The sequence below is a fragment of the Pollachius pollachius genome (assembly GCF_949987615.1).
Source record: "Pollachius pollachius genome assembly, chromosome: 15".
Classification (NCBI taxonomy): Eukaryota; Metazoa; Chordata; class Actinopteri; order Gadiformes; family Gadidae; genus Pollachius; species Pollachius pollachius.
This window is the reverse complement of record NC_136948.1, coordinates 10,179,668-10,203,725: the sequence shown is the minus strand read 5'-3', so window position 1 is coordinate 10,203,725 and position 24,058 is coordinate 10,179,668. Positions and strand designations below refer to the sequence as shown.

Here is a 24,058-nt window from a genome sequence, read left to right as displayed (position 1 = left end):
AGGACGGGTAGGGCAAGGACAGAGGGTAAGGGTTAGGACAGGTAGAGGATTGTTAGCGTCATACAAAGAACCAGTATAGTTATATTTTCATAGTGTGTTATCAACTAAAGAGCTCTAGTCTAGCTTTAGTAATGTTTTCAGGTATGGAAATGGAAAACAACCTTAAACATACTGCAGGATCGGCCTGGTGAGGGGAAGGGCTGAATGTTGAATTTAAAAACCAGGCAACTAGTCAACAGAATCAATCAATTACAACACTAGACATTATACAGATTGTATTTTTTTTTACCTTGTGATTCTGACTTTAAAACCATGCAAGATTATGTAAATTAATTTCCTTTCATTTAGACCACTTGATTCAAGCAAACATCAGTACCTCATTGGACCACTTGTGTTTTAATGCTAACACCAGTCCCGAAAAGCTTCAGGACTGGTGTTAACTGGTGTCTATTTCAGTGGTCAACACAAAATAAAGTTGTTTGGGTTTGAGATAAGTCAGACACTACAAACATGGCCTCTTTGTATTTCCAACCAAGCCAAGACAGACTGAAGGTTAACCTGATGATTTAGAACCTGTAGGTGTGGCTTATGTACCATCCCACCCATTTCCAGTATAACTTGAATGCTTACCTTTGTTCAAGAAATGCTTCATCAACCATCTCCAGGGGTCAAGCTCGTTGAGCCTGTGTCTCTGAATAAACCATATGTTGAACAATCACCACTCTCCGACCCATCCCTAGCCCGAAACAATGATACTTCAAAGGATTAAAAATAGTTTTTTCATCAAAAACCGGGCCGGCTTCCAGTAAAATTAATTGGATTCTTTATTCACAGGACCATTATGTGACATGCCACACTTACTGGCAAGCATCTGTTTATTTTAGTGAGTTGAAGCATAAGTAATAAATACTCAAATATGCTTACCATATGTAATTAGGCAAAAATATGAACTATATATCTGACGATATTTGTGAACGTTACATGATGAACCAAGTTAAACCTTATGAGATTTAGGCCTGTACTTTAAAAACTCAGAATCAATTGAATCTAATCATACTTAATTAAAATAGCATTTAAGTGTATTGTGTGACACCAATCTGAATTTGAGTTAAAATAAACCAGTAAATGTCTCTTCATAGGACACCTGATGACCTGGTCCATGCAGACCTAGGAGTCATGCTAGATCAGTGACGTCACAAAGTTACCATGTAGAAACCAGACGTGATTAAAACACTTCTTGCTAAATATAAATTAGTTCATTTATTTGTTTATCTATTCAGTTTACATTTTCTACCGACAACAACTATTTTGACAACTGTAGTATGATAAATCGAGAAACTTCTAACTTTAAATTACATAAGTAGGGAATACAGCTTCTGCAGACGACAAAACTGGCGGGAAATTTCGTGCCGGAACCGGAAGTGCTCCGTGTCGGCAACCCATCACATGCAGGCAGTAAAAGCACAACTGGACAACCAAGCCTCTTAGTAGACATTTCTTCCTCGTAACTTAAGTTTTTATGTATCCCTTTTTGTAACCCGCTGTCTACCTCAAGATGTCTACCTCGTCGGTATCAAAGGTAACTGAGAACAGCGGAGATGTGAACTTACATCTGCCGTCATGATAACAACATAACGTCATACATCTTAGATGGATGACAACATAACGTCATTCATCTTAGATGGATGACGTTAGCTTTTGTAATGGTCCTGCTTCACCTGGACACTGGTGTTTGACTCTGACTCCTCTGTGGTGTTGGACTCCGAGTCCCCTGGTGTTTGATTCTGTGGTGTTGCACTCCGAGTCCCCTTGTGTTAGATTCTGTGGTGTTGGACTCTGTGGTGTTGGACTCCGAGTCCCCTGGTGTTTGATTCTGTGGTGTTGGACTCCTCTGGTGTTTGACGATTTGGTGTTGGGTTCTCTGGGGTTGAATTCTCTGGTGTTGGATTCTCTGGTGTTGGACTCCGCTGGTGTTTGACACTCCCCTGGTGATTGACTCCCCTGGTGTTCGACTCCCCTGGTGATTGACTGTGGTGTTTGACTCCCCTGGGGTTTGATTCCTCTGGTTATTGACTCCCCTGGTGATTGCCTCCCCTGGTGTTTGACTCCTCTGGTGTTCGACTCCCCTGGTGTTTGACTCCCCTGGTGATTGCCTCCCCTGGTGATTGACTCTGTGGTGTTCGACTCCTCTGGTGTTTTGACTCTGTGGTGTTCGACTCCCCTGGTGTTCGACTCCTCTGTTGTTTTGACTCTGTGGTGTTTGACTCCCCTGGGGTTTGACTGTGGTGTTTGACTCCCCTGGTGATTGACTCTGACTCCTCTGGTGTTTGATTCCTCTGGTGATTGACTCCTCTGGTGATTGACTCTGGGGTGTTCGACTCCTCTGGTGTTTTGACTCTGTGGTGTTTGACTCCCCTGGGGTTTGACTGTGGTGTTTGACTCTGTCGGGTTTTCTATTTCAGGGCTGCTTTGTTTTTAAGCCGAGTGCTAAAAAGAGAAGGAAGTCTTCTGAAATAGGTGAGTAATTGTATCTTATATGAGAATGCGACATCAACGTTGTTACTTATTGATTATCTAGTAATGATGTATTGTAATGACTCTTTTTTAATGGTTTGATTCTCTCTGTGCAAACAGTGGATTATTTCAGCCATGGCTGTGATGGCGGTGAGGACAGCAGCCTGCGATACACACTCTGTAAGAAGCTGTGGGACACTATTAAAGAGGAGACAGAGGTGAGGAAAAGCAGACTGTACTCTGTACTTTAGAGAAAGTGTTATAGAGTAAGATAACAGGTAGCGTTGAAGTTAAAAGGAATGATCTGTAAGAAACCATTTTTATTACATAGAATAGTTTACGCCTTTCAACGTAAGGTCCAGTTATGTCTTTGTCCAGCTCTACATCATGTTGGTTACAAATAAGGGACTATAATGCAATATACCATCCAATAGTTTACAGAGTAGAGAATTGTTGACCCAAACACTTTTAAGCTCCCATTCAAAGAAAGGGAACTTAAAAATCGCTGTTTGACAATTCCTCTTATATGTACATTCAGCACACAGATTACATTACAACAACATTATGAAAGTATTTTAATTAAATGTTTATTGTCTAAGAGTTTACAGGATGAGCTCAACGGGCAGATACTGGAGGGCCTGCTGCACTTCATCAAGAGGTGCTGCTCCGGCCCCCGCGATACAGCGGGCCCCTGGGAGGCCCGCATGAGGGCCAGCGAGATCCCTACTGCTGCCCTGGTCCTCGGTACGTAAGGGCCCCAACTGAGCCCTGGTCCTCTGTACTGCAGGGGCCCACACTGGTCCGCACCGCCATTAAGTGATGAATAAGATGACTCATTTTTTATTGAATCGGGCTGAACTCTACATGTTCAACGTTAATGTCCCTCCCCTAACTCTTTGGCTCTTATTGCTGCAGCCCAGTAATTGGGTCCCTCGTCTGCTTCCTCCCTCTGGGCTCTAGGGGTCAACGTGCCTGACCATGACATGACCTTCCAGAGCTTGTGTGAACTACTGCAGCAGTCCGTCACTCCTCATGTGGCGTGTTTACAGGCCAAAGAGTGTGGCGGTAAGAAACGAAGACACATTGTATTTGACCGAGTAAACGTACGTGCTATGGATCATATACATATAACTACATATAAGATGGATCATAACAGTATGTCACACTCGGGTTTTAGCCTTGAAGAGTCTGATGCGGAAGGTTCTGGAGCGGCTGGTTGGCTCTGCTGCGGATGAGGAGGAGGAGGAGGATGAGGAGGAGGGTGATACCCATCCCCACCCAAAGGGGGCACACTGCACCCTCGCAACGCTCTGTGAGTGGTATGAGACCAAATCCAAGGTGGGTGACCCGGCAGGTTCTGGGTACTGCTCCCTCACTGGGAGGAGACTCGCACGTTGACGGATGTGAACCTTCGTCTTAAATTACTCTTTAGAAATCCTCCACTCCCGGTAAGAAGCGTTCATCTGAAGAAGAGCCCGCACGCCCCCCCATCGTTATTATCTTCAAAGACCTGGAGGCCTTCAACCCAAGAGTTCTCCAGGACTTCATCCTGATCTGCAGGTCAGAGCTGCTCCTCTGGATCCCTGGTTCGGATCCCGGGCTCCGTGCCTGATGTCCTGTTTCTTTGTGCTTCTGCAGTCGCTACGTGGAGCAGCTCCCCCTCATCCTGGTGTTTGGCATCGCCACGTCACCTAGCACCATCCAGCAGGTGCTGCCCCACTCGGTGTCCTCCCTGCTCTGCATAGAGCTCTTCCAGTCCCTCTCCTGCACCCAGCATCTGTCCACGGTCATGGACAAGGTAGACTCCTCTGTCCTGTAGGATAGACCAGTGGACCAGGGAGACCCCTCTGTCCTGTAGGATAGACCAGTGGACCAGGGAGACTCCTCTGTCCTGTAGGATAGACCAGTGGACCAGGGAGACCCCTCTGTCCTGTAGGATAGACCAGTGGACCAGGGAGACTCCTCTGTCCTGTAGGATAGACCAGTGGACCAGGGAGACTCCTCTGTCCTGTAGGATAGACCAGTGGACCAGGGAGACCCCTCTGTCCTGTAGGATAGACAATAGACCAGTGGACCAGGGAGACTCCTCTGTCCTGTAGGATAGACCATAGACCAGTGGACCAGGTAGCCTCCTCTGTCCTTTATGGTACACTAGGTAGACTCCTCTGTCCTGTATGGTGGACCAGGTGGACTCATTAGGCCTGAAGATACTCAAATATGAGGATCAAATATGATTTTGTTTTATTATAAGAAATGCCCATTGTACATCACCCAGTTCCACTTCCAAAATTGGGACCAAAGAAAAGATAATCCAGTTTGAGTGAACTCATTTGGGTTTTCCATGTCCTGTCTGCTTCTTTATGTTGACCAGTTGATCCTGACCCACCACTTCCCCTTCAAGCCCAACGCTAAAGTCCTGCAGGTGCTGGTCAGCATCTTCCTCTACCATGACTTCTCTGTGAGGAACTTCATCAAGGGCCTGAAGGTAACAGGAGCTCCCAGCTCTCCTCTCCCCCTGTACTATGTCTGCAGATCAGTGACGTGTGTGTGTGTGTGTGTGTGTGTGTGTGTGTGTGTGTGTGTGTGTGTGTGTGTGTGTGTGTGTGTGTGTGTGTGTGTGTGTGTGTGTGTGTGTGTGTGTGTGTGTGCCCCCCTAGCTGGCGCTGCTGGAGCACTACCTCAACCAGCCGCTCAGCGTCCTGTGCTGTGAGAAGCAGGAGGAGGTGGAGCTGAACACCACCCAGCTCAGCCACCGGGGGCTGGAGTCTGTCAGGCAGCTGGCCTCCTTCAGAAGGTACGTACGGTTCATCTGCACCTTTGTCTTTGTCTAAGGTCCACTCACAGCAGGTCCTTTAAGGACCTTGGTCCGCTTACAGCAGGTCCTTTTATGGTCGGTGGTCCGCTTACAGCAAATCCTTTAAGGCTGTACCCAGCCTCCACTGGATTCTGAGGGTTTGAGTTCAGGAAGGACCTTACTGATGATGGGAGGTAGTTTTGTTATCGGGAGAGTCACACCATCCTGCTGGTTAAACTCTTCATCTCCCCCAATGGAGTTGAATGGTAGGAAAACAGTGCTTTCCTTCTGTCCAGCCGCCCTATCAAAGAATCATCTAGGGAAAAGTAGGAGGCTATCGCTGCCAGTTAGCATAAGGCTGTTCCATTGACCTGCTAATCTGCAATTCCTCCCCCCCCCCCCCCAGTAACCAAACCCAATAACTGCCGAAGCACAGACCATAGTTTTACAACTGGTGATTTAGCAGCTGTTTTTTATCTTCTGTTGCTCCAGGTATGTGGAGCAGCAGCAGCCTCAGGAACAGGTGGATCTGCTGACGAGCGATCAGCACATGAAGGTGAACCCTAGTTTATGAAGACACTGATTTTGCTTATCCTGTCAAAGGCAGTACCGGTAATGGTGGAGAACACGGTAAACCTGCTCAGGGGACTAAATGATTGATTCAAGGGTTTTCCTTCTCTCAGGAAACCTGCAAGATGCTCCTCAAAGATCTCTACAAGTATCACAAGAACTACTACCCGGTCCTGAGATGTCTCCACGCCCTCACCCGCTCCCTCCCCAGGGTCCCGCTGGGGAAGCAGGTAGGAGTCCAGGGGGTCCATCTAGGATATCTAGGTCCATCTTAGATTCGTTGTTCCGTAATACGAAGCCCCACGATGGTTCCTCCTCCAGGGGGCGCTGCGACCAGATCACTAATCAGATACATCAGCTGTGTTGGTCGGCCACACACATAAAAACATACCTACCTACCTCCCTCCACCCTACCCCCATACCTCCCTACCCCCGTACCTCCCTACCCCCGTACCTCCCTACCCCCATACCTCCCTACCCCCGTACCTCCCTACCCCCGTACCTCCCTACCCCCGTACCTCCCTACCCCCGTACCTCCCTACCCCCATACCTCCCTACCGCCGTACCTCCCTACCCCCGTACCTCCCTACCCCCATACCTCCCTACCTCCCTGCCTCCCTACTCATGGGAAAATACTTTGCTGTTATTTAAAATAATGCAGGTCTTCTTTCTCTGCAGATCAGGGAGCTTCACATCACGTGTCTGGAGGGGAACGTGTGGGAGAGGGAGGAGTACCGCTCAGCCATGCAGCTCCTGAGGTGAGGCATGAAGCCCTTCCCCACAGGGGTTGATCAAGGGAACCCAGCACTGGCTAACCACCACCATTCAATCATCAAGCGTCCGAGAACATCATGTTATTTAAAGGGGAAGAGGGTCCAGACACACAATCCGCTTATCTTATATTCATTTAAATATTGATTATGTTCAAATTCCAACCATGTCGATAAGATGGGGTCTGTTTTGGCGGTAGGGGGTTTATATTCTTGGCTCTTTTGTAGTGACCACACAAATGTGGAGCGTTGGCAGTGCAGCGCGTGTTCCCGTGGTAACCCACTCGTCTGACTCCCCCTCACCCTACTGCCTCCCCCTCCCCCGTCTGCCTCCCCCCTCACCTGTCTGCCTCTCCCTCACCCGTCTGCCTCCCTCCCTGTCTCCCCCAGGATGCTGGCTAAGGAGGAGCTGCTGAGGGAGCTGAGGGGCTGCCAGGACATCCTGAAGCTCTGCAGGTCTACGAAGATGAGGGCTTCTCTGGAACGACTTCAGGAACTACTGGATCAGTTTGAGCGTTTGGACGGTAAGTCGTCATTATTTAAGTAAGTTAATGCATATTAAGATTCTATATCCACATCAGGTCGCCAACAATGATTTTTTTTCATTTACTATTATTATTTCATGAATTATATAAAAAATTGACTTTGATAAAAAATATGTTCGACAATGACAGGTGTTCTTGCTTCGTTTCACCAGAAGCTAAGCCTGAAACGGCGGCCAATGAAGACATGACGTCTCCCGCCAAAAGTATGGAGAAGAAGACGGACCTGTTCCAGCTGCAGAAGGCATGTCTCCTCTTCACCAACCGCTCATCTCCACAAAGAAGAGTCTTCCTCTAAAGAGTCTTCTCTTGTCTTTAGACGCTGCTGGAGATGAAGGAAACTCGGAGAACTAAGAAGTTGAGTGGCTTTGAAATTCTGAGGAACGAAGCGCTGGACTTCATCGACGTCCTAGTGAGGTGTGGATCCGATATACCAGAAACATGATGTGTGGAGCCTCTCGTGTGCAGGGGTTATTTTCTCTGATGTTCCTATGATTTGGATCTTTGTCCTTTTGTGTGCGTTAGAAAGAAACAAAGTTGGTGTCTTGCTTGCTTACTACTTACTTTAGTTGTTGATCAAATTCTCTAAACAAACAGAATAGTTCAAATATAGAAGCGCAGAGCATACCCTCTAACTAAAGCTCCCTGTGGCTGACTCTAACCCTAACCCCAGGAGCCACCTGGTTCCCCCGGAGACACAGCCGCTGCACGAGGTCTGCTATTACAGCTCCTCCGCCCTCCTCCGCCGCCATCTCAACGCCACGCCGCGCACCTCCATCCAGACGGCGCTGAGCAACCCCTACCACTACCTCCAGGTACCCCCCCCCCAATACCTCCAATACCTCCAAGTACCCCTACCACTACCTCCAAGTACCCCCCCCCAGGAGGTCCAGTGTTCAGAGGCAGTCTAATGTCCAACCTTCACTTTGGTCAAAGCACCTTTCAAAAGTGCATTTCAGGGGTGATGCATGTGTCTGAAGGCTGCAGGGAGACATCCAGAACACGGCCCATTTAGTTTCCTCTGACCACTAGTATCATCATAGAGAAATCCGACTGTTTCAATGGAAAGTGTTCTAGTGCTACTGGGCACACATGAGGAGCACATCTGAGATCTGGTCTCTCTTGATCTCTTATTAGAACGACGCGCTGCTTACGGAGGACGGAGGGGTCTCCAACGCAGCGCCGGACCTCTGCATCGTGCACAAGCTGCACCTGGAGTGTGGAAGACTCATCAACCTCTACGACTGGCTGGAGGTGAGCAGGGGGGGACCATGGAGACATTTAGTTTGGTTCTTAATAACGCCCCGACTGACCTGGAAGCCAGCAGCTCTTGCATGGAAAAATGTCCATGGTCATGGTTGTTTTTCTGCATGTTAGCCTAACCCTAACCCTGTAGTTCTTGATCCTAACCCTGTTGTTCTGCATCCTAACCCCGTAGATCTGCATCCTAACCCCGTAGATCTGCATCCTAACCCCGTAGATCTGCATCCTGACCCCGTAGATCTGCATCCTGACCCCGTAGATCTGCATCCTAACCCCGTAGATCTGCATCCTAACCCCGTAGATCTGCATCCTGACCCCGTAGATCTGCATCCTGACCCCGTAGATCTGCATCCTGACCCCGTAGATCTGCATCCTAACCCCATTCTAACACTGGTGTTTGTTCAACACAAACTGTTGAACAAACACTTTGTTGTTTGTTGTTTGATATGTCGTCTGCTGACCGCCTTCTCCGGTTCCTTGTTCCTCTTTGTTAGCAGTCCAAACCCCCTCACTTCTTATCCTAGATGTGCAACACAGTATTTGGATTCTGGCTTTAAGTAACAGCTGTTATTTGGTCAAAGGTTGTTTGTTTTCTGATGTTAAAGCTGCATCTGATTAGTGAAATCGATGTTGTTTTTTCCAGGCCTATGCAACTGTTGTCTGTGCTGCAGAGGGCAAAGATCCAGAATCAGAAGACTATGGAAAAGTGGATGAACTCAAACAGTATCCTTTCCAACTTATTTCCTGTCCACTTATGTGCATAGCCCTACGCTGTATTCATGTACTGAATAAGTATCGTACCTCTGCTCATTTTGGGTTCAACAACTGTTTGTGATTGGCCTGGTTTAAACCATTTGAACGGTAGTATTATTATAAGTTCTCAGAACCCATGCAGCGGCGCAAATAAGCATTGATTTCTTCATCAAACAAGTGGCTCCATTGTTTTAGTTGGTCACCATGGTGACTTGGCCAGACCTGCCCTGTTTGTTTTCCTAAAGGCTTTGAAGTGCTCGATTCATCCAGGCTGTGTCCGAGCTCCAGTTTCTCGGTTTCATCAAGTCCACGAAGCAGAAGACGGACCATGTGGCTCGACTGACCTGGGGAGGCTGCTAACTCGTCAACAACTAAATCGTTTTCAAATAAATGGACAGAAAAAAAATTGGAATGTTGATTTTTATTGTATGAAATATGGTTTCCTTGTTGCTCATCTTTGTTTTATAGCTTTCATCTAGTAAGCCGACAAATTTTGCAAGATTTGGTGGATTTTACAAGAGACTTGGCAGAGGGCAGCAGCATACCAGTAAATATTATAGAGAAGACCTTCAAGTCAAGGTCTTGTTACAGTTTTTTTTACTCCTTTTCACACATTAAAGTCTGAAGGTTGGAATAAATGAATACAGCCTTTCATAAATCCATGTCAAACTCTTAATCTCATTGCATATATTTTATATTTCTAAAATAATTGACAGTCTGAGAACAAAGTGTTAACGCTTTAAAACAGTTTATTTGGATTTTGTTGTCCACTAAGTACATTGGCTTTAAAGTAATACCAGTAAAACAAATGTCTAAATAAATAAAGTGATGGGGAGAGAAGGGTCAAATCAGTGACTTTGTGCTCAGGTACAAAACAATGAACTGAGGGCAGCAAACTCTTCCATCGCACACTCGTCTTCACTGTCCAAAGACTGGCCAGCATACCTCCTGGCTTTTCATATTTACACGTAACCTTCGGAAATCATACGATGAACAATTAAAGTCTGGAATGCCGAGAATCTTTATAAAAGTAAGAATTTTAAAAACACTTACAGCAAGAGAAACATAGGCCACTGGTAGAGATAGGGTCTGTTCATTTACATCAGGAAGCACCTAGCTGCTTACAACAAGAGTGGTAACCACTGACAACGGCATTGTATAAACCTTTGCCCAAAGACAGATTTATGGCACAATAAGAAAGGTTTTTATTTAAACTAGCTAAACTGAATTTCCTCTTCTCTTCAGTCTTTCCTTGCAGCCAGAGGTTTTCAACAAAATATTTTCTTGCAGCGAGAAATTGTCACTCAGGACACATCTGGAAGAGAAGGCAAAATGTGAACAACGGTCTCTTGTTAACCTGGATAAAATAAATGAAAAGGCTTCCATTTGTGTTGTCTATTTATACAAGTAATATTGTGCAGTGAATATTACCCCACTAGTCATATGGCAACATGATAGGTTCAAATCTATTTGAGGGATCATCACATCTATTTGTGGGATCACAAAGTATTTACAGGCACTAACACATTCTACCATATAGTATAAACACACTGATCTAATAGTCACTGGTTGTATCAGGAAGCATTTCAGAGAGACACAGAGGATCAACTTACAGCTGGCTGGCTGCTCGCCGAATCGTCGCATTAATTGGTCATGTGTGAACTTCACGAAGGTGTCGTATTGCTCTGAGATAAAAAGAACAGCCCGTTATTAATGTACTTCTCAGAGGAGAATATGCCACCTCATTGTTGTTGTTTGGTCTAAACCCACCTGCCAGCTTGGAGGTCATGGTCTCCTCGTATTCCTCCCTGACCTTCTCCTCCCGCTCTTTGAGTAGGCGCTCACAGATCATGCCGACCTGTCGGAGCGTAAATAACGGCTGTTCCCTCCTGGAGGGGGAGACGCTGCCAGAGGAGGACCCTGGGGAGATAAAACCGTGATGTAATTACACATTTGAACCGCGTGCTGATCCACCACAACCTCTATGGTTTAAAGTGTCTGATGAACGTTCTCAGACCTGGGAGGCCGGGCGGGGCAGACATGAGAGAGGACGGACACGGGGAGTCCAGAGAGAAGCAGCCTTCCGACTGCTGGTAACAATCCAGATGCTTCCTCTTCTGGAGCCGTTTGTACTCCTGTTTGATGTTATGCAATATTTGCTCTGCAATGAAGTGGAGAGATGAAAAGGGCCATTGGTGGAGAAAACACAACACGTCTCTCAGAGGCCTCTTCAGTAAGAGGGAACTCCTCAAATAACACCACAGCTTTAATTGAAGCTGTGCGTGTCGACTACACCTAAATATATTTCTCACTATACAACTAGACTACGCTGGTTCGATGCCTGGTGAAATTGGGGGAGAGATTAACTGAGATAGGGAGCGAGACAGCAAGAGAGAGACAGACAGCAGAGGGAGAGACAGGTGGGGAGGGAGATAGGGAGAGAGAGAGAGACTGAGATGGAGATGAGGTGAAGGAGACTGAGATGGAGATAGGGAGAGAGAGAGAGAGAGACTGAGACTTAGAAAGAGACTGAGACAGAGGGAGAGAGAGAGACAGTGGCTGACGTCCATCCTCACCTGCAGTAAATCTGGACGACGGTTCGTCAAACGGCGAGGGCTCCATGCGAAGGTACTTCCTCGGCGACGGAGACACCGGGACGCACCTCCTCCTCTTCGGGGACGCGGGGCTCATCAGGGGGTCGAAGTCCCGGCTCCTCTTCAGGGTGGCGCCGCACGCCATCGGTCAGACTACCGGGGAGAAGACGTTACCGGGACGATCTCGATGGCTTGGGGTTATGTTTTCGTTATTTAACGTTTTAAGTCTAATCGAAATGAAGTTTTTATTGGGATTAGAAGACGGATCGGTATAAGTTATCTCGGAAGAGCAACACGCTACGGAGGTTAGCAAGTAGCCGAGCCGAAAGAAAACAAAGCTAACTATTGGAGCTAAAGTATCGGACTAATATGTGAAGTCTTCACTTAAACGCTTGCTCACCTTCTGGATGAAATGAGCGCTCTCCAAGTCGACCCGCTGGGTGTGGATTCAGACCAAGTTGTCGAGGGAAAGTTAGTCTTTATACGAGTTTAGTCCCTCTGCCTGGAGGATGTAATGCGGAGCTAGCGGTGGAGAGCGAGCTAGCGGTAGATAGAGAGCTAGCACTGAACTCAGGTCGGCTTCTCTTGTTGACGACGACGTGTGGGCGCGAGGGGAGCATGCGCAGTGTTCACTTGCATTGTGGGTATTGTTGTTCAACTATAGTCATAGCCGCCAATGAACTACAAACGACGCCGGGTCGATGAGGCTCTGTGCCCGACTTCACGTCGACTTTCCCCATAGAATAAGTTATTACTGATCGTTATTAGTGGTTTATTATCCTTTCTATACTTTATTCCAGAAAATACTCATTTTGAGCCGGGCTTTATAGAGTTCAGTTCATCTCGTGTCGAGACGATGGCACCAGTGTACAACTGGAAACCAGGAGTTAATTTAGTCTTAGTATCATTATCATTATCATTATCATTATCGTTCAGTTAGAAACTGATTGTTCTGGATCGGTCGACAATCATATGTACGGTTTGTTTTGTTTATAATGTGTACAAAATTTGAAAAAAACATAGAGGAAAATCCTTTGGTCTACAAAAGTTTCTGACTTAAAACGGAACATTTATTTTCCATTAATACATTTGAGGATTAGGTTTAAGGGTAAGATTTAAGGGTTTGGCTTTAGGGTTTGGGTTCAGGGTTAGGTTTAGGCTTTGGCTTTAGTGGTGGGGTTTGACCTCAGGGTTTAAGTTAAGGATTTGGCTTTAGGGTTTGGGTTAGGTTTAGGAGTTTGGCTTTAGTTTTAGGGTTAGGTTTAAGGGTTAGGTTTAAGGGTGTGGCTTTAGGGTTTGGTTTAAATGTTTGGCTTTAGGGTTTGGGTTCAAGGTAACATTTAAGGGTTTGGCTTTAGGTGATGTTTAAGGGTTTGGCTCGGGTTCAGGGTTAGGTTTAAGGGTTTGGTTTAAGGGTTTGGCTTTAGGGTTTAGGCCTTGGGTTCAGGGTTAGGTTTAAGGGTTTGGTTTAAGGGATTGGGTTTAGGGTTTTCAGGTTTAGGTGTTTAGGTTCAGGGTTTGAATGAGGGTTCCAGCTCTGTTCCCCAGACCGGCCTTACAGAGCTGTTATAAAATGTAAAACCTTAAAATGGGTTCAGGTTGAAAAACTCTGGGATAGAAGAACCCTTTCTACAAAATAGTATTTTTCCAAACATTATTCTGAGTAATTGATAGATTAAAGTAAATAGGGAATAATATATATCTATAAAACATCTTTCTATGGTGCTTGGTTCCATTGTCTCCTCAAAGACAAACAGGAACAACAATCTGATGGAAACGTCATCAGAGTCAGAACTAGAGGAAAACACAATATACAAAGTATTGCACAACAAAATTGCACCATTTATTTTCTTACAAGAATACAGTCGTACAAAAAAAGGGCAATATAAATAAAACATAAATAGATAAGAACTTTCAGGGCAAGGTGATGAAGAGTTGTTCTTGATATCATCCTCTGAAAGAATCCCAGATTAACCTGCTCCACAGACGTAAAACACAACTGATTATCAAATTATAATTGAATTTCCTTACAAATCCATTTATATGCTTTTTTCCGACCCAAATGTACAATTGTTACATTTTTCAACTTTCTATGACCCACATAATGTCTTTTTCACCGACTGGGATTCAAGTCAAGAAACCAGACATAACAGTTTTCCCTGGCATGATATCAAAGTATTACTACAAAAAAGAACAGCAAAATGATAACAAAGACAAAGCCTGTTAAGGGTCTAAGGGTTAAGGATCCGTTTGGCACGTGTCAGGGTCACAATCATCCTGCATCATCACGTCTCCTCTCTCCACATGAAGGACCCCCTCCTTCATACAAGCTCTGCCCCCGAAGTCTCCGTTCCCCCCGACAGTGTGACCCGGGCCCCTCTGCTCCTCCTCTCCTGGTTCCCTTCCGGGGGCCCCCCCACAGGGGCCCTCAGGCCACAGCAGCTGCCACCGTCGGAGGAGGGGCGGGGCTTCAGGAGGTTGAGGAATGCACGGCGCAGGTCTTTGCTGCGCAGGGCGTAGATGACGGGGTTGACGGTGGAGTTGAGCAGACACAGGATGCAGCAGAAGGCGAACGCCGCCTTCAGCGCGTCGCCCACCTTCCAGAAGAGCTCGTAGATCATGATGGCGAGCACGGGCCCCCAGCAGAGCAGCAGCACCACCAGGATCAGGGCCAGGGTCTTGGCCAGGCGCAGGTCCACGCGGGCCTGCTCGGGCCGCCCCGTCTGCACCCTGTTGCCGTCGGCGGCGTACACCACCACGCTCCGCTGGGCGCCGCGGCTCATCATGCGCAGCGCGTGGCGGTGGGCCTTCCACAGGATGAACACGTAGGCGTAGACGATGAACAGCACCAGGGCGCCCGTCACGCCGATCCACAGCATCAGGTAGCGCCGGTCCATGAGCGGGAAGAGCTCGGAGCAGGCCGAGGCCAGACTCCTGCAGTTCCACCCAAGCAGCGGGAGGAGGGAGAAGGCGGCGGCGCCCGCCCACATGGCGGTGAAGGCGGCCACGGCCCGGGGCCGCGTCACGATGCGCTTGTAGGCGACCGGCCGCTGGACGGAGACGTAGCGGTCGATGGCCGTGAGGAAGAGGCTGCCCACCGACGCCGAGAAGGAGGTGATCACCCCGGCCAGCTTCAAGAGGAAGACGGGGGGCGTGTCCTTCCTGTGCAGCACGTGGAAGTCCAGGAAGCTGTAGACGAAGATGACGCTGCCCAGCAGGTCGGCGGCGGCCAGGCTGCCGATGAAGAGGTAGGAGGGGCGGCGGCGCAGCGTCCGGGTCAGCAGGATGACCCCCAGCACCGCCACGTTCTCGAGCACCGTGAAGCTGCCCAGCGTGAGAGCCAGCACGGCGATGGTCAGCTGCTGGCCAGGCGTCAGGATCATGAAGCACTCCATGTGGTCCGCGGAGCTCCCTCCGCACGGCACGCCGGCCGCGCTCCTCACCGCCGTCCCGTTGGCGGCGGAGAGGAGGTCGGAGAGGCTGGTCTCCAGGAACGGGGTGGCGAGGCCCAGCTCCTTGGCTCTGCCGGGGAAGCGTGGCTTGTCCGGTACGAAGCCCGCCTTCATGAGGCCGGAGAAGGCGGACGGGTCGTCGTAGACGGCGTCGTTGGAGCCAAGGTACAGCAGACCTGTTGCCATGGTGATGCCCCCCAGGGCCGACATCATGGCTGACTCACAGCGCCCAAACAAACGGTATCTATGGAGATTATATAGGTTTAAATAGCAACACATGAACATATACCAATCAATTAAGGAAAAATGGATATACAAATCAAGGGATGGAATAATTGGTTACTGGGTAATATCACTGGAATCACTCCATCAACAGCTGACCCACAACAGATGCAGCCCAGACACAATGGTGGGAAAGTGGACAGTTGATGATCGCATCCTGGGGTGGGGGTGGGGTGGGGGGGGGGGGTCAAATTAAGTCGCCTATGTGGGTCAGCAAAGCTCGAGACCAGCATGGACGCTTCTTATTAATTTAAGAGGTCATTGAGGATTAGGTTTTTTATTATTATTGAATTAATTGTGTGACGAGAGGGAGCAAGCGTAAAGTTAGGTCATTTATTTAATAATAATTATTATTTTTATTATATTATCATGCTTACAATGCATAATTATATAATATTAATATTAAAATAAATGGGTTTAAATGCGCATTTAAACCCATTAAACCGACGTAAACGAAAGTATAAGAATAAACGAAAGTCAACGCAGCAAAAAATATTGCGCTAGAGAAACGACATCGAGAACGTCTTCTTCCATAATAACAGAATTAAATACTTGCTTTTTACGAATGAAACACAAAATAGAAAAACATACAGTTAAGAATGAATAGAAAGCTGTAATCTTACCTTTAATGTTTCAACACAGAAAGCTCGAACCATGATCCAAAATACACTTAACCAAAGAAAGCAAGAGATACCGAGTCATTCCACGGTAGCGAACGCCGGCTGAAACTTCCCCGCTGAGCGAAGTGCATCAGAGTGCGTCAGACACTTGGGCATCGCCGCTGTTCACAAAGCGTTTCTACACGATCGACCTGCGTTGCTTTGTGCGCTTGGTCACGTGGTTGGAGGTGCTCCAGCCGGCTACACCCTCTTATCAGCACCCAATGCTGTCATCAGCACCCCCTGCTATCATCAGCACCCACTGCATCCCATGCTGTGTCTTCACATCCACCTAAGTGGCACAAGGGAAAAAGCTGTCTGAGAAGATAAACCATAAAGTTTAACTAAAGACGGCCAATACATTAAAAACATTTTCTTAATGCAAGTTGTTTCTCATACTGCAATTAACACAATTGTTGTTGTTGATAATTATTCCTTTTCCTAAAAATCCAATATTAATCTTATTGTTGTATCAGGCCGACTAATCCCAATGCACTCCAACTCAACCCGGATGATCTTTTTACAATCACTAAGTACCATTATATGTAAATGAGCATCCTGACACACAATCACTCAAGCAGAAACACAACAAACGGTCCATTACTGTTGTATTTTATTCCCTTTATTGCTATTATTATTTTTTTGGTATTTCTCTCAATGAAATTCACCCACAGGAAAGATTAAATGTCCAGGGTCTTCAGATGGTCTGGATGCCTGGAGATCTGAATTCTCCAGAAGGTCTGATGTCTCGTGGAGGTCTGATGTCTCCAGCCTGGTGATCTGAATTCTCCTGGAAGCCTGATGTCTCCTGGAGGTCTGATGTCTCCAGCCTGGAGATCTGAATTCTCCAGAAGGTCTGATGTCTCCAGCCTGGAGATCTGAATTCTCCTGGAAGTCGGATGTCTCCTGGAGGTCTGATGTCTCCAGCCTGGAGATCTGAATTCTCCTAGAGGTCTGATGTCTCCTGGATGTCTGATGTCTCCAGCCTGGAGATCTGAATTCTCCTGGAGGACTGATGTCTCCTGGAGGTCTGATGTCTCTAGCCTGGGGGACTGATGTTTCCTGGATGTCTGATGTCTCCTGGAGGTCTGATGTCTCTAGCCTGGAGATCTGAATTCTCCTGGAGGACTGATGTCTCCTGGATGTCTGATGTCTCTAGCCTGGGGGACTGATGTCTCCTGGATGTCTAATGTCTCTAGCCTGGGGGACTGATGTCTCCTGGATGTCTGATGTCTCTAGCCTGGGGGACTGATGTCTCCTGGAGGTCTGATGTCTCTAGCCTGGGGGACTGATGTCTCCTGGATGTCTGATGTCTCTAGCCTGGGGGACTGATGTCTCCTGGAGGTCTGATGTCTCTAGCCTGGGGGACTGATGTCTCCTGGAGGTCTGATGTCTCTAGCCTGGGGGACTGATGTCTCCTGGATGTCTGATGTCTCTAGCCTGGGGGACTGATGTCTCCTGGAGGTCGGATGTCTCTACCCTGGAGGTCTGATGTCTCCTGGATGTCTGATGTCTCTAGCCTGGGGGACTGATGTCTCCTGGAGGTCAGATGTCTCTACCCTGGAGGTCTGATGTCTCCATCCTGAAAGGACCGTGTGTTTGTTTTTCAGAAAGAGTTTGCTTGTTTCTTACACATAATCCCACCTCGTCATGGCGATGTTTTGGCTGGAGCTGATATTTCAGCTGGAGTTGCACTATTCTGTGTATTGATTTAACCACAGCAGAGTCCAGATGACATCACTTCCTCATTATTACTTTAAAACATAAATCCATGCATTCTACCATTCAGTTCACTGCTGAAAGGATTGCAGAATTATAATATTATATTAATATAAGTATATACACATATATATATTCATATATATATATATATTATCATGCTTTTCTTTTACAATAGCTGCACAGAGCTGTGCAGGGTGCTGATAAGCACATGTCCGGTCATGGGCGGAATCCCCCATCATGCCCGAGTGGGTCGGGTAGAGAGATGCTTCTCCTCCTCTGAAAGAGCTCCGCTATCGCCACGGGAACACAGTCATCAGGGGGCGGGGGGGCAGGAAGAAGACTTAAGGAGCTAATGGTGCGAGAGAGCAGGGCTCAGAGGAAGTGGAGAGAGAGAGAGAGAGAGAGAGAGAGAGGGAGAGAGAGAGGGAGAGAGAGAGGGAGAGAGAGAGGTAGAGAGAGAGAGAGAGAGAGAGAGAGAGACAGAGACAGAGAGAGAGAAAGAGAGAGAGTTTGAGAATGATAGAGAGTGCTGAAGTGAGGAAGTGAAAAGGGCAAAAGCTAAAAGCAGATGAGTCAAGATTTTGAATAATTTATTAAGAAGATCCATAAGAAGAAACACAAAAAAGCCTCGAACAGATCTAATGAGCTGCTCCAAGTGTTGGTGTAACGTTACTGCTCCGAAGACACCTCCAGTCCTTCCTCGGACCCTCGTCATCCTCTGCTCCGTCCCACCCCTTCTCCCATCAGCCAATCAGGGAGCATGTTGGCCAGGACCAGAAAGTCAGGGGTCACCTGAGGTGTCTCTATGATCATCACCAGAATATCAAAACAACCATTTATAACTTAAACCCAACAGTATGAACCCAGAAGGGACGGAGAGGTTGTGATATCTAACCCTCTAGCGATGCCCCGCCCTTGCTGGCATGACCAACCCTGATTGGCTGAGGGTAGTCGGCCTCCGGTCTCCACACAAAATGTGTTCTGTTTTAGAACAAGGAACCAAGCCATACATGGCCATGATAACGCTCCTGGCCAAAACACACACACGCACATGTGCACACCCACGCAAACGTACATACACACGCACACACTCATCCGCTGCTGAGGCAGACTCTCAGAGGGGCTGCATTGTGATGTAGGTATTTACGTGAAGAACGTCTACACATCTTCTCTAGGGTCAGGCTTCATTAGCTCTTCAGGGTGTTAAACACCGTTGGCCAAAGCACTCAGGCACATCAGATAATCTACAGTCTGCTGTTTGAAAGATCCCCTCCAATAGGCTTACAAAGAGCTATTTATTATTCATGACACTTCATGTTTGGATTTCTATTCACATGGTGTGGTATACTTTACTTTACTTCATTACAGCTTTCTGAGGCCGAGGATAATTGATCGGTTTATTGATAAGGGAGTCCTCCTGTCTTCAGCTGTGTTTGTGTATGATTCGGACGCTGCATTGACACGAATAAGCCATCGTTCCGTGGGTAAGATTACTGGTTTGACACTGGTTTGTCTTATTGTCTCATTTGTTACATTGACCGCTGTACCTTCCCAAGATGGCAGACTCTAGATGATGTATTTCAGGACATAAACAGACAATGCTGAGAGGCGTCCACAGAGCTTGGGTGAAATGCAAGCTTTAATCAGACAGAATGTGTGTAAGATTCACCCGAGGTCGGAGGACCCCATCAGTCTTGCTCGACTATGTGTCCTTTGGGGAGGTCAAAGTGCACGGCGGCTGGAGTCAGGTCTCCAGAGTTCATTGTTAAGTTGAGACTGATGAATCGCTCTGTCAAGCCAGGACAGCTGTTCTGAGGGTTAGGGTGTGGCTACCATTAAATCAGCAATGTGTGTTTCTGCTCGCTTAGCCTCAATTACAATTGAACATCATGCAATTCGTCAAAGGTTTTCAACAGTGTTCAGTCATGTTGAAATTTGTAGCAAATTATTTTAAGAAGTGTCTGTGTGTGTATGTGAGTCGTTGTGTCTTTGTTTGTTTGTGTGTGTGTGTGTGTGTGTGTGTGTGTGTGTGTGTGTGTGTGGGTGTGTGTGTGTGTGTGTGTGTGCGTGCGTGCGTGTGTGTTTTCATGTGTATCTGTGATGTGTATCTGTGGTACTTAATTGTGTAGCATCTACAGTAGCTGCTATCATTGCTTTACACGGGGAATGGGTTAGCCTAGCCATTGTAATACTTGCACTTGGTTCTATGAACATCTTTACTGTACCGACAGCGATATATTGTTTCACTTCTTATGACAAATGTACTTATTGTAACAAATGCACTTATTGTAAGTCGCTTTGCATAAAAGCGTCTGTTAAATGCCCTAAATGTAAATGTAAATGTGTACGTGGGTTGCATAGAAGGCTATGTAGAGGAAGGAAGGGGGAGAAAGAAAAAGGGGGGGAGAGAGAATAAAAAAGAGAAAGTGAAAGAGAGAGAGAGTGAGAGAGAGCATGGGAGAGAGGTCTGTGGTTTGTGTCTCTTCTGTCTGTGATGGATGAGGTTTCAGCCAGACCTCACAGGTGCAGGCTGTAGTCGTTATCATCTGCCAATCACATGATCGTCTGAATGCACTTTAAATCCTTTTTGCAACGTTTCGCCTTTCATCTGAACCCTGTGATGCTATCGGTCTATTCTTTGATTGGTTTCTAACAGAATAACAATTGTATTATTTGATGGCAGGATTGTAATATCAAAGGATTCCCCGTCATAAGCAGGGATGTTAACTCTTCCAACGTCCTTAGTGGAGTTTTTAACCGCAATATCATGTCCACTAGACATAGAAACATACAATCATTAATTATTTAACAAAATACTGCGATAATTCAAGATTCAACCCCCTTATCACAGTTGTTGTACTTGTAATAAGTTATTACAGCAGATAAAATACAACGTGAAGAGATATACAGTATATATATATATACACTGGATTACAGTTATAATACATTGTCCATCCAGAAACATCACCATATTTGTCTTGATATCAATTTCATTGTTTTATAATGCTCCAGCCCTTACCCCTGGTGTTGTGAGTACATGAGGGAGACCTCAGCCCTTAGCCCTGGTGTTGTGAGTACATGAGGGAGACCTCAGCCCTTAGCCCTGGTGTTGTGTGAGCATGAGACTTCAGCCCTTAGCCCTGGTGTTGTGAGTACATGAGACTTTAGCCCTTAGCCCTTGTGTTGTGAGTACATGAGACTTTAGCCCTACGCCCTGGTGTTGTGTGAACATGAGACTTTAGCCCTTAGCCCTGGTCTTGTGTGAACATGAGACTTTAGCCCTAGTGTTACATGAGGGAGATTTCAGCCCTGTCCCTCTGTATGTATGAAGCCTCAATCAGACCACAGAGAGCTCAGCTGGCCCAGAGTCAGCATGGGATCGGGGGGTCATGATTGACATGGAGGGTGTCATGAGGTGTCAGACGGCCTCACGCTGGAAATAACCTTCTCTCAGAGACTCTCTCAGAGACTGACCTGGAAGGTTAAATAGAGCTTTAATAGACCAAGAACAACACATACAGAAAGAAAATGTGAAAAAGGTACATTAAACATTGAGAGAGAGAGAGAGAGAGAGAGAGAGAGAGAGAGAGAGAGAGTGAAGATGAGAGAGAGAGACAGAGAGAGAGAGAGAGCGAGAGAGAGAGAGAGAGAGAGAGAGGGGGAAAAACAAGCGTGTTTTTAGTTCAGCTGAGGGAGTCATGGCAATCCCACTATTCCATAAATACGGAGGACAGCGGCCACGCCCACAACCCCCCCCCCCCCAGGGGAGATCGTCCAAATAACACTCAGGATTCTCCTTGATCTGCTGCTACCGCCAGAAAGCAGAGGGAGGGGGGGGGGGGGGGGGGGGGGGGAGAGAGAGAGAGAGAGTCTGGGGTTGCGACTAGAAAAAGATCTATGGACCAGAGATCAAAAGACAGAGACAGAATGAATCAGATAGAGACAGAGAGTGAGACACATTCTGCTGTGCTCAAATAGGAGGCAGACATGAACCATGAAATAGGATTCATCCAATAATTATTTTTTGTATCTGTGTAAATATAGTGGCTGCATATGATCCATGTTATTATGTTGGTTATAACGTAATAAAGGATAATGTAATAGTTGGTAATTTAATAAGATGCTTAATACAAAGTAATCTATTTGGAATTCCTTGAACAGAACCTGGCTCAGCCAAGCTACTTTAGTTCAGCCCTTACAAACATATCGATGTAGTCCATAATTTTTCACATAATATCTGATCTTAAATTTAGCAAATTTGTTGTACAATCCAGCATGACATGGAAATGTCACAGAGTGTTACCAATGTCAATATTTGATTTTAGATTTGACCTCAGAAACTCCATCTCAGGGGTATCCCCCTGGAGGTCTGGGGGTCCGCCTTCTAATCCAACCCCTCTTCCAACCGCTTCCTCTGGAAGATCTGATGTTGCGGGCCGACAGAAGCCTTTCCCTGCTGAACACAGAAACACGGCCCAGAAGACCTGCTGCCCTCTGCACCTCTCACACAAGGAGGGGCAGGATGGGTTCCATTCGGCAGAACAGGTTCTAGGTTCCAACCCCGGCGTCTGCAGTCCACCTGGAGGCCTCGTGGATCGAGACCCCCTCCCCACTGCACGGCTCCTCATTACATCGTCTAGTGAGTGAGCAGGAGATGCTCTCTGAGTGTTGCTGCTGCTCAGACCCCGGTGACAAGCGTGTGTCAGCTTTGACGCACAGCGAGACATGAGTGACAGGTGAGAGCTGTGACGACACACAATCGCAGGCCCCACACACACACACACACACGCGCATGGATATTAATATGTTGGGGGATAGAGAGAGTGAAGCCCTGTTAGAGTATTACTGACAGAGCAGCAGTCCTGACAGAGCAGCAGTCCTGACAGAGCAGCAGTCCTGAAAAAGCAGCAGTCCTGACAGAGCAGCAGTCCTGACAGAGCAGCAGTCCTGACAGAGCAGCAGTCCTGACAGAGCAGCAGTCCTGACAGAGCAGCAGTCCTGACAGAGCGGTGTTCTATGACTGCTGACACCCCGATTTCCCACCTGGGATTGAACCCAGTGTGTAGGGTGAACCCAGTGTAGGGTGAACCCAGTGTGTAGGGTGAACCCGGTGTGCGGGGTGAACCCAGTGTAGGGTGAACCCGGTGTGTGGGGTGAACCCGGTGTGTGGGGTGAACCCGGCACCCTCAGCACGAACCAGGAGGGAGGGCACATTGGGGAACGTGTGAAACTAAGCACATGTCCCCTCGCCAAGTCGCACACAAGTCACCCCCCCCCCCCCCCCCCCCCAAACCATGGGGGGTTGAGTGGCCCCAGCGGGCTGTGAATTAGAGTGACAGCACATGTCAGGACAGGGAGCCGTCACCCTCTGACAGGACGAGGGACGCCCTGGAGGGGTGAGTATGGACCCCCCCCCCCAGTTAATAAACAGGGTTAGAATAAAAACAATTAACACTCCAATGCACCATCGGGATGCCCGTCTGGATAGCCATTATTCTGTTGTTTAATTCATCTCAATCAACACATGCGCACACACACATGCACGCACACACACACATGCATAGACACACACACACAAACGCACGTACGCTCACACACACACACATTTTAACTTCTTTATTTATGTTCGCAATGCATAATAAATGTAGATAAGGACATAAATGTCACAGATGCAAAACATTGCTGAGGCATGATCCAGCAATGTGGGTCTGATGGGTTCAAACAGCAGATTATGGATAAACACAACATCTTCTCTTTCAAATGTGGCTACTTCCAATAATGGAGGCTATTGAGCAGTATTTGGCAAGTTGTTTTGCCCTTGCTTCTGTAAAGTCAAAAACAGCATCCTACTTCTGTCCTACTGCATTGTTCTTTTCCTATTGTTCCTCATCAATTATATTAATATCAGGCCTGGTGGCATTTCAATTAGAGAACCCACGTTTACCTGGAAAACCTTTTTGTCTAACACACACACGCACACACACACACACACACACACACACACACACACACACATACGCTCACACACACACACCCACACACACACACACACCCACACACACACGCACACACACAAAGCTTTGTCTGAGTCATGTACAATTTTGTTTGTTTCATATCTGAAAGCGAAATGAAACACAACTGAA

At 47.2% G+C, this 24,058-nt stretch overlaps 3 protein-coding genes across 5 annotated transcripts; 1 reads left to right on the top strand and 2 right to left on the bottom strand.

Annotated features, from left to right (window-relative positions):
• The first annotated feature begins 1,438 nt into the window (after positions 1–1,438).
• On the top strand, positions 1,439–9,732 carry orc3 (origin recognition complex, subunit 3). Of its 3 annotated transcripts, none has more exons than XM_079752873.1 (20): positions 1,439–1,579; positions 2,463–2,517; positions 2,635–2,732; positions 3,114–3,258; positions 3,475–3,579; positions 3,692–3,852; positions 3,947–4,074; positions 4,153–4,222; positions 4,886–4,999; positions 5,172–5,308; positions 5,801–5,864; positions 5,992–6,108; positions 6,557–6,636; positions 7,039–7,172; positions 7,346–7,434; positions 7,510–7,607; positions 7,864–8,005; positions 8,328–8,444; positions 9,097–9,176; positions 9,461–9,732. In XM_079752873.1, the coding sequence occupies exons 1-20, from the start codon at positions 1,556–1,558 to the stop codon at positions 9,564–9,566; spliced, it is 2,064 nt and encodes a 687-aa protein (XP_079608999.1). In that variant the 5' UTR covers positions 1,439–1,555; the 3' UTR covers positions 9,567–9,732. The 3 variants fall into 3 exon arrangements, with proteins under 3 accessions (XP_079608999.1, XP_079608998.1, XP_079608997.1); XM_079752872.1 differs by having other exon boundaries at positions 4,153–4,312; positions 7,510–7,547; XM_079752871.1 differs by having other exon boundaries at positions 4,153–4,312.
• A 207-nt stretch (positions 9,733–9,939) lies between these two features.
• LOC307087336 (akirin-2-like) lies at positions 9,940–12,342 on the bottom strand. The gene is made up of 6 exons (XM_079752874.1): positions 12,201–12,342; positions 11,783–11,953; positions 11,224–11,367; positions 10,977–11,126; positions 10,820–10,891; positions 9,940–10,521 (listed from the first exon to the last, which is right to left on the bottom strand). Exons 2-6 carry the CDS (start codon positions 11,943–11,945, stop codon positions 10,511–10,513), a joined length of 540 nt encoding a protein of 179 aa, XP_079609000.1. The 5' UTR covers positions 11,946–11,953; positions 12,201–12,342; the 3' UTR covers positions 9,940–10,510.
• A 1,663-nt stretch (positions 12,343–14,005) lies between these two features.
• Positions 14,006–16,233, bottom strand: LOC307086724 (cannabinoid receptor type 1B-like). The gene is made up of 2 exons (XM_079752032.1): positions 16,158–16,233; positions 14,006–15,496 (listed from the first exon to the last, which is right to left on the bottom strand). Exon 2 carries the CDS (start codon positions 15,463–15,465, stop codon positions 14,122–14,124), a length of 1,344 nt encoding a protein of 447 aa, XP_079608158.1. The 5' UTR covers positions 15,466–15,496; positions 16,158–16,233; the 3' UTR covers positions 14,006–14,121.
• Between the last annotated feature and the right edge of the window lie 7,825 nt (positions 16,234–24,058).